Here is a 10468-nt window from a genome sequence, read left to right on the forward strand (position 1 = left end):
TCTCCTTTTAGAGCAGAAAATATTTCCTACATTCCGGCAAATGCAAAACCACCATCTTCCACATGAAAGGAAAGTTTCTTTCTGCACAAAGAGAAATCTCTCCCTGCCACAGCATTCCCCATTAACACTTTGCTACTAAAAAAGAAAAGAAAAACAATACTTCATCAGTCCAAACAGCATGCCTAAGAGGAAAGTAGCATGCTACAACTACCCACTGCCACTGGATTAATTTGGCAAATCGTATACGATTAATTTGTATCTCCGGTATCTCAGTCAGAAGAAACAGCGATTCTCATGTGTGGGTTTCAGCAGCAGCCAATCAGCAAGTAGTCTTTGCCAAAATGCTTCACATGCTGCCCTTTGGTTCGTGTTTCAATTTGGCATATTTTGCTTTATGCACGTATATAAAAATCTCTCATCATTAGCACTATATTGACACTGAGGGGGAAAGCAGTGGGCTTGACACTGCTTTCTTCCTGCATTTCCTCCCCTCTGATAAAGCACCTTTTTGGATATTAACAGTAGCAGTTCTTGGAGTGTCAAGCACAGAAAGGCTACCCACTACTTAGCCTGGACGAACAATGTAAGGCGGAAAAAGCTGGGCCCGGCAGCATGGGGAATAATACGATCATCAGCTTGCTGCTGGTGTGATGTGATCAACTGACTTCAAAGTGGAGAAGAGATCAGATGATGGAAATGGCAGAGATATGGAAAGTGTCCTGGAAGCCTTCAGGGTATTAAAAAAAAAAAGTAAGATGACATGGACTTTGTCTAGTTCAAGCTGTGGCGGTTCTGCATCTGGTCACAGAGGTTTGGTCTTGATGGATGGAGCATCAGGCTGGGGGGGGAAAGCCTTTCCAGCTTGTCAGTTATTTCAGTCTGGCAACAGCTCTGTAGATAGCAAAACCCAGAACTGCAACCACAGCCGAGCCCAAAGCCACTCTCAGCCAGAATGTTGTGTTGCTCATGTCTGAACCATTCAGGTGCCTGGAGATTGAAAGGGAAAAAGAGCAATCACAGAGGGTCAGCAATAAAATAAAAAAAAACCATGAACAAGCATTAATATTACAAACATCTAGCTTACTTTACACCTTCACCTAGCACCTTTTATTCATTCAGCTTTATAGTTTCTACAGTTTTAATGAAACTTTCTCCTGAATACACCCCTAGAAACTCTGTATATCAAAATGATTTTTAATGATAATAAAATGTGGTAGATATAACTCTACACTTCATTTAGTATGTGCAGAGCCATAAATATGCAATTAACCCCTGCCTCGGCTTTCTGCTGCCTGCCTGCCATCATCTCCCTCTGCACGTGCAAACCAAAGTGACTGTCAGAATCTGTGTGTATGATGTTTATGAAACTGTCATTGGTACTATACAGTTACAGGTAACAGTGTTATCTAATGTCTGACAGCACTTAGGATATTTTTAATCTGTGCGCAGTTTACCTAAAACAATATACGGTTCCTATAGGTGGATATATATAATATATAGAGACATTTACCTCACATATACTTCTCTATTAATAAATCTAACATGGGCTCAACCTGGGATGTTCTCCCTGTACCAAAGAACCTAAATGGTGACTGAAAACAGGAGGTGGTGACTGAGTGCAGCAGGCTGTCTAACTGAAACATACGGGTACATGGCTGCCCAGGCAAGTCTTGTGTAGATGTTCTTGCTGGTGGAGTCAAGGGACAGCGTGGAGAAGGGCATCGGTGGAGGCAGTCTGTGCTTATAACAGAACTCTGCTGGGGTCATCCCGTGGAACTGCTTCACTTCAGGAAGGTCCACCTTGCAGGCGACCAGCACGCATGGGATGTTGCTTTCCATGTAATGTTGCTAAATTAAAAAAAATTAACAAGTTCAAACAGTGAAAAGCTGAGTTGAGAGAGGAGCAAATTTATATAAAAGGGTGTCCTAATGTAATTCAGATAACACATAACTATGGGGTTGTCAACTAATTACAGCCAGTGGGTCCAAATACAAGCAAATTAAATCACAGTTTATGTTTATGTGTTGCTTAGTAACTGCAGAGTAATTGTAACTGAATCTTTCTTTAGTCAAACAAATATTAAAAAACTAATAATGATGCTGGAAGGATGTCTGTCTCAAGTCTATTTAATATGTTGGACCGTCTAATCTCTGCAATCTTCAGCTCTCCAAACTTATCTTTCTGTAATTACATATACGAACGGTAAAGACTGGGAGAGGCTGCAAAGTGAGCTGTGCTGGATTATCAGATAGGGTAACTGTGGGCAAACAGCAGCAAAACACACAGTAAAAGTAGAACTGATCTCAAAATTAAAAAATAAATAGAAATTGACACTTTGTCCTTCAAATGGTCCTGCAACTGACCTTGTATATGCTGGCACAATAGTTGAAGGAATGGGGGTCACTGATGTCGTACATGAGACAAGCAACATCACAGGAGGCGTCTGACTTCTTCAAGAACTCTGTCTCCACATCTACCTCGTTAAGCTGCAGAGAAGAGAAGGTTGCTCAGGTTATAGTCAGGGTCAGATAGAGAGAGACGGTGATTTAAAAAAAATCCCCATGGGAGCTACTTACGATAAGGTACTTTTCCTGGTTACTGACTTGTACAGTATTTATGACATAAGGGCAGAAGGCACTGCTGGAATCGCCTTTATTCTATTAAAGGAAAAAAAGACACTTTAGCATGATCAGAGTTAATAGTAAAGAGTGGTATTTGTCTATCACTACCTAAGAATGCAACATATGACATTCAGCTCCGGACTAGGTGATGGGGACATACCACAGTGTGGCGATCCAAAAAGGCCTGGAGGAAGGCCGACTTGCCTGTCCCTCTTGGTCCAATCACTTTGCAGAGAAATACTGATCTCTGGGTCTGTCGCTTTTCTAGGTCCACCTTTTTCTCTCGTGTCACTTCACATATGAACATTTAAACAAACAAACAAACAAATAAATCACAAAACGGGCAAAAACACTGATATGCTATTTTTTTCCTATGAAGCTGGTTAGACTTCAACTAGCTTAGCTGTAAGAGCACCACCGATGCTCATCAAAAGAAAAACGTTAAACATTTCAGATGTTAAAATTCTGGAAAAAAACATAAAACACCAAAACATAAGATGCCAAAAGATCAGCCTGTAAAAACAGTGTAGAAATTACCCAAAGATAAACTGGTCAACACATGTATTTGCTACTGCCCCATCTAATAAGCCACTTTAGTTATCTTAAAATGTTTTGCCGTATTTCACATTTGACATGAAAGTTGCTGGTGAACATAAACCTTGAGTAAAGTGACCTCTAGTGGTTGTCAATACCCGTACACATAAACACTGCATTAGTTTTAAATGAAGTGTAAAGTTTAAAGTTTGTGCTCAAAGCAACCAATAGAAATAGAGCTAAGAATTTAAACTTTAAAATAAATCTATCAGAAAAGATAAAAAGAAGAGCAAAACACTGGCTTCTACTCACTGATGTTACTTAAGTGCAATCTTTAGCCTGAATGTAGTTCTCAATGACACTAAAATGAGGAGGTTTTATCCTGCGCACAGTACAAAAACCCCTGATGACAGGCAGTTATTAAGCAGACTTTCCCTGAATGATTCTGCTAACATGGCTAAAACCAAAGTACACAAAGAGGTTAATTTATTTATTTAAAAGAAAATCAAAGTAAGATCAGGTTTTCTTGCACAAAAAAGGCTGACTCACCAATGGACATCAAACTACCTAAAAGAAAACTAAAACCAGCACGCACATGCACAAAAAGTCTCTTTGAAAAAATGAAAGACTTTTGATGTTTTCCTGACAAATGTGTAACATTACATCACACATCCTTACAAAACTGTTCTCAAACTGCCCACAATGTGTCTGCAGATATCTTTAAGTCACATCCTGTCATATACTGTCAATCACAAAATACAAACTTCATCACTCATTGAGTTAATACCCAGTTACTTTGCCATGCAGAGAGTGCACTGTGCTTCAACGCATGCATCCATAAATGTATTGAAACACATGCAATTTATAAACTTCCATTTCAAGGGGAACTATTAGATCAGATCACCGTGCACAAGCTAAACTTATTCAACAGCATTAAGACTAATCTTCCAATATAGAGCTTAACATATGAGAATTACATTTAAGAAGTACTGATATCTCCTATGTGTCACAGTAATAATGCCTTTTATTCACCATCCATGTTAAACACACACACAAACACACACACACACACACACACACACCTGTGACTCCAGCAGTCTGTGAGTCCTGTTCAGTGAGAATAGGGTAGCCTAGATATCCTAGGTGCTCCAGGCAACGGTGGATGTCAAGGTATGCAGAAAGCCTGTGAAGGTCATACGTGTGCAGACAATAAACTCCTGGACGTGCATTAAAGTGTAAACCCAGAGCTTACTTAACACATAATGTCAATAATTTACAAAGAAACTTACGTCCACTGACAGAGGTAGCCGTGATTTGAGATGTAGCCCTTATTTGTGGTTGGGACAGTCATGTAGACTTCAGGACCCCATGGCATGTAAGGACATACGCAAAACAGGTTTCTAAGCTCTTTCGGTGACAAGGCGGAGTCCTTATCCTAAGAGGGAAAGCAATGCACTTCTTCAAAACCAGAATGTCAGTAATGTAACTGCTCATCTGGCTCACAATCCATCGCAGTTCACTGTTTATTATGACAAATGTTGTGAGACCCTATAGATGATCACTGTGTGTAACTTTGATTAAATTCTTATCAATACCGTAGGAGTAGTGAATCCTGTGAATTGTGGATGAATGGATGGATAGACTCAACATGGTATGAGCTACCATTTAACAGGGAGATCATGTTTACACTAATTTTACTGTGCAGCATGACACGAGACCCTTTCAAACACTCACTGCATTCTATTAATCGATCTGGCTTTATGTGTTAGCGGCACCCTGTTTATTTTTCATAACAAAGCTGAGACAGCAGTCATTACAAAAATCTATGTACCTCCTTTAACACAGAACTGAATTCATACTGTCACATTAACAGCACACATAAAATTACAAGCAGAGAGAACAAGAGCCAGTTTGTGCACTTTTTGTTGTCAGAGGCATATAAACATTCAGTTTACTAAACCTAAGTGTGTACGGACACTTTCCTTGACTACATACATCAAATCTTGTGCATAATAGACAAAATTGCACAAGTACTGAGGTACCTTCCAGCATCAAGGTCAAGGAAACTTTTTAAATAGAGCTCATGACTCAAACAACTGAACTTGCTACTTACTTCATCGTACTTGTCAAACAACTGCTGGATGAACTGGTAACCCTGATGATTGAGCTCTGTGGTGCAGCCAACAGGAACTCTGAGTCTGACAACAGAAGAACATTTAGATATTTCAATATTTCTCTGACTAATGCAGAAAAACCAAACAAAGTCAAAACCACCTGGATGAACAGGATGACAGATTACTGTAACTGTACAGGAGCAATGACGTTTTCAGTGTAATTATATGCCCCACTGGTTTACTGTGGCCTTCAGCAATGTTATGTTTTTGGACTGAGACAGGATGCAGGCACTACACATACTCAGGGTAAAGGTAATCATCAGTCAGCTCAAGGTTGTCATCGTAGCCAAACTTTCTGAGGATAGTCCACGTGGTTTCATGTCGACCCCTCTGAATAAATAATGTATTAAGGAACAAGAAACCTGAAAAAAGAAGAAGAAAAAGAAACGTGACACCATTAGTTGAATATGGCCCTCAAACAACCTGGTTTAAGGTTACACGCTGACATTCATAACTTTGTATTTAATTATTTTTTAACCATTTAGGGTCAGGCCATTGTCCTGGACTCCATCGCTGGTGTTCTTCCAAACTACAGTCTTTACATCTTCTAAGGCTTGTGGTGCCAGAGGATTCCCAAAACAGGATTTCTACATGAAGACATGTGTTTTTAGTAAACAAATCAGATGTTTGTCTGAAGTAAAAGCTGAGAAAACATTTGATTTGTTTAAAATGAGCACCTGAAAGCTGTTGAGTTCAGCATCACTGAGGATGCGATCGTTGTCCTGGTCGGAAATGTAGAATATTCGGGTGAGGGCTCGGACACACGACGGTTTTAGCTAGAGATAAACATTAGATATAAAATTAATTAATTTGAATGTATGCTTGTATACAAGTGAAGTGTTTCAGACAGGAAGAACCACACCTGGCATGCAGCTCCAAAATAAATAAATAAATAAATAAAAAATAATGGCTGACCTGTTTGTCCTCAGGGTCATAAAGAGGAGCAGTGGGGTGTAGCACTGCCTTCTGTGCATAATAGAACAGCTCTGAAATGTTTTTTAGGTTCTTTGCAGAGCACTTGGAAAAAAGAGACAAAGTGCAAAGAATGGTTCAGATATCATTGTCACAGAAATCCCAAAGGCAGATAAGGTGTTCATGTGTAAATATTTTTATGAATCCAGGCGAGTCCAGGTAAAATAAGCAGGTGTGTACAGACAGGAGAGATTAGATGTGTGTGTGTGAGTTAAGTTTCACCTCAACACATGTCTCAATCTCAGAGAACTGGTTCATGATGGGTAGAATGGTTTCCATGGAACTCCCACAGCGCAGATCAGATTTGTTTCCCACGAGGATGATGGGAACCCTGATGTAGCAAACGGAGACAGAAGAACTTTCAGCACAACACCGTCAGGACTTATTAAACACATACATCACAACCTAAGCTCCTGGTCACTTGTGGGATTCAAATACTAATACTCGTTCCACATTTTGAGAATTTCACTGATGCGCTAAGGTCCACTTTATAAAATGTCACAAGAAGCTCTAGTTCCCAGATTACAATGTTTGCCAACATCATATGCAAACAAACACTGTAAAAGAGTGCAAAGTTCAACAGATTAGAGGACACCTAGCCGCAGACACACACACACACACACACACACACACACACACACACACACACACACACACACACACACAGACTCTAATACATACTTGTTTCCCTTCTCTGCATCTCCGTTGACTAAAGGTATCCATTTGGTTTTAATCTGAAAAAAGAAAAGGCGGCATGTAACACATGTGCGTGGGATCACTGTACAGTATGACACAATATAAGACAAACAGTAGTTTACTACCTTGTCTATTGTGTCCTCATTGGTGACATCATACACTACACACACCACATTAGCCTGTAAGGGGTGTAAAAAGAAAGTTGGATCTTAATCCTAAAAACTGAGAGCAGACTCAGTTTAAACGGTTTAAATGATTGCTACTTTACACTCATTTCAAAGACAAACAAAACAAAAACTAGAACAATAAAAGAACTTTAAGTACTGATTACATTTCGCAAGAGTGCATATATGTAACTGGAGTCAGAGAAAGGAAAAGGATCAGTCTGAAGTTTTATGGCCCCAGCTTTCATATTTTTATTTACAAGTATGCAAAGGTGCACTCCAGCTGGAAATAATAACATTTATTATGTTCTCTTGCTGCTTGCTGCATTTACCTTGATGATCTCATCTCTAAGGACCTCGTCACTCTGCTCTTTTTCTGTTAAAGTTGAAGATAAACATTAATCTCAAACTCATGCCATTCAGACACATGTGCACAATTTGCAACTTCGACAAACTGCACACACAGTGTACAACAAGAACAAATCAATGGTGTAATAATGATGTGCTACCTGAATAGTCCACTATGTGTGTGGGAACCTTCTCTGGAGTCACATCAGCAGGGATGGTTATCTCTTCAGCTCTGGGGGGAACCTGTTAGAAATTAAACATCATTAACTGAATTAATAATCACAAACTACTGTTGGATGCAGTCATAATAAGACTCTGGTCATAAAAAGACAGATATGGTCAGCAACAATAAGTAGGCTGTGGTGTTTAACCCATGCTCAATTTGTGTCAAGCAGTACGTCAGTAAAATATCCCCCACATCATTACACCACTGCTAACCTGAGCTGTTGATACAGGGCAGGCTGGTTACATGCTTTCATGTTGCTTACACAAAAATGCGACTGCCATCCAAATGTCACAGCAGAAGTCGTCACTCAAAAAATTGCGATTATCCAATTGTTGTTAGTCTGTGCTAACTATAACTTCATTTTGACAGCTGACAGGATGGTATCTACTTTAGTGTTGTACATAATGTGCTTTTAGCTTTAATTTTCTGCATACTCCAATAACCTCTTTTTACTATCAAGGTAACTGTTGCTTTTCTATCAGCTTGAACCCATCTAGCTATTCTGAACTCTTGCATGAACAGGATGCCTAACCTGAGAACTGCTGCTCAGTGGATATTTTTTGGTTTTCAGACCAACTCCCAGAGATGCTTGCATGGGAAGATCAGATCAGTGGTTTCTGAAGTACTCAGACCAGCCTGTCTGGCACCAACCATAATGCCACGTTCAAAGTCACTTTAATCACGTCTTTTGGCAATTGTGATGCTCGGTTTGAACTTCAGCTTGTCATCTAGAACATGTCTACGTGCCTAACTGCACTGAGTTGCTGCCATTTGATTGGCTGCTTAGATATTTGTGTTAGTAGGCAGTTCAAAAGGTGCACCCAAAAAAGTGAAGGAGTGTACATAGCAAGAAAAGGCAAATGTTTAGATGCTTAGAAAGGCACAGCAGTGGTGAGCTGTGCTTACAGTTACCTGTTCAGGAAACTCCTCTCCAACCAGAGACATGATGAGAGATGTCTTCCCCACTTTGGCTGTCAGAGAAGAAAATGAGAGGATGAAAGGCGCTAATCTAGCTCGTATTTTGATAGCACCTAGTTATAAAGTAGTTATTATGCGGAGTGACCGCTTCATAGCCCACTTAATTGAAACGTGTTCACTCAGAAGAAAGCATGATTATATAAAAGACATACTATTGTTTGGCAGCTAACTGTTACTCTGTTTACCTTTAGTTAGTTTATATGGCTCCTTGATGACTGTATCGACCGTTAGAGAGTACTGATGTGTTAGCTTACCTAACTCAAAGCAAACTTTCCAAACTAACAATAAACGATCAATGAAATATACTTATGTTTTGCACAGTATGGCTTAAAACTGTTCAGTCAATAAGATAAAAATACATAAAATGATAACGTTATTGCGATTACTCCGCGCTAGAATCCAGCAGCGCATTATTAACTGTAACTTTCCAGTCAAATATTTTAAGCTAGCGAAATATAAACGACAGACAGGAGTATATTGTACCAGCATAAAACATATATTTTTATATGAGTAACTTCTTTCCTTTTAAAGACACTTATCGCCTCTTGGCATCAGCAGTAACCCAGAACATATTCAACTAGAAGTCAAAAAGTTAGTTAGCTACGGCAGCTAATGGCTGCTAGTTGCTTAGCTTGTGCTCGGCTGTCAGTGTGAATGACTTACGTTCCCCCAGTAAAAGTATCCTGACGTCTTGCTTCATGTTTCCTCTCTCTCTGGAGAACAGTCAGACACGTCGCGGCACTAAAGTGACATCCACCATTCATTTGAATGTCAAATTTCTAGCTTAAAACAAACGTGTGCCACTCCACAGCGATATGCAGCCAAGGTGAAATCATATCTTTCCGGTTCACAGAGGAGACTGTGAAACCACGCCCTCTGCTGGGCACAGGCCAGGCGTTACTCACTGCACTGTTGTCTTTGGATTTACTGCACTGGATCAGGGTTTGTTTGCTCAACTACACACTGAAATCACAGGGAATACACAACAAGTGCAAACAAGAAAAAAATAATATCAAACATGATATGTGGTTTCACATCAATCTGTGTTCATCACTCCCAGTTTAGCATTTTTAAATCACATTTCATCCTCGCAAATATAAATACATGGAGCACATCATCGGGGTCTATATTTTAACATTTGTCCCATTTATTGCCAGTCAATACTATAATTAGAGAGTTTGCTTTTCATTAATTAGAATCTTATTTTTGTAAACAGAATAATTTGGGTGTATAGATGATTGGATTTTTTTTTTTTTTCCAGAAAAAACTGTTGAAAAGCCCCTGACAGAAGTGGTGACTAGTATTGGTAATTAGTGAGACTGTCATTGACTGGGAAGCCAGACTTCAAGACTTTGTCACAGAATATCACTTGTGTGTGTCCTTTTATAGAAGGAACGCGGGGACAATGAGTACAACATATTTTGAGGAGGGCACCTGTCCACCTGTCATTCTGGTCCACAGCCTTAGTAAAAACATGTTGTAATTTTACACTTGCCTTTTATTTTCACACCAATGGAAAAATAGTAAATGCCAAGAGCTGTTTATCACTCATTTACACTAACACACATTCATACACTCTGTATGAAAACTCTCAATATATACATCTCTATATATAGAAATAACTAGACACACACAAAAGATCTTGAATTTAAAAAACATTATATTTCAAAAACATACATATAAAAAATGATTCAGTCGATAAACTTATGTGACAAATCTTTCAACAAGTCTTCCACAAACAACACCAGTTCCAC

At 39.3% G+C, this 10468-nt stretch overlaps 1 protein-coding gene across 1 annotated transcript; it reads right to left on the reverse strand.

Moving 5' to 3' along the window:
• rhot2 (ras homolog family member T2) lies at positions 1-9526 on the reverse strand. The gene is made up of 19 exons (XM_085360608.1): positions 9378-9526; positions 8649-8707; positions 7672-7753; positions 7495-7538; positions 7124-7177; positions 6984-7036; positions 6525-6633; positions 6246-6347; positions 6008-6106; positions 5809-5917; positions 5572-5692; positions 5270-5354; positions 4446-4591; positions 4239-4339; positions 2783-2913; positions 2578-2658; positions 2365-2487; positions 1646-1848; positions 1-987 (listed from the first exon to the last, which is right to left on the reverse strand). Exons 1-19 carry the CDS (start codon positions 9412-9414, stop codon positions 870-872), a joined length of 1857 nt encoding a protein of 618 aa, XP_085216734.1. The 5' UTR covers positions 9415-9526; the 3' UTR covers positions 1-869.
• Positions 9527-10468: the final 942 nt, after the last annotated feature.

The sequence above is a fragment of the Diplotaxodon limnothrissa genome, linkage group LG8, assembly GCF_057381915.1.
Source record: "Diplotaxodon limnothrissa isolate DT_005_m linkage group LG8, D_limnothrissa_male_GT1.1, whole genome shotgun sequence".
In the NCBI taxonomy this organism is placed as follows: domain Eukaryota; kingdom Metazoa; phylum Chordata; class Actinopteri; order Cichliformes; family Cichlidae; genus Diplotaxodon; species Diplotaxodon limnothrissa.

Excerpts from the sequence above, each read along its gene's own strand:
- rhot2 (XM_085360608.1), bottom strand. The coding sequence starts at position 9,414 with ATGAAGCAAGACGTCAGGATACTTTTACTGGGGGAAC. Across the intron at positions 7,754-8,648 it reads GAGAGGAGTTTCCTGAACAG|GTTCCCCCCAGAGCTGAAGA; the intron begins GTAACTGTAAGC and ends AATTTCTAACAG. Across the intron at positions 5,355-5,571 it reads GATGATTACCTTTACCCTGA|ACTCAGAGTTCCTGTTGGCT; the intron begins GTATGTGTAGTG and ends TTCTGTTGTCAG.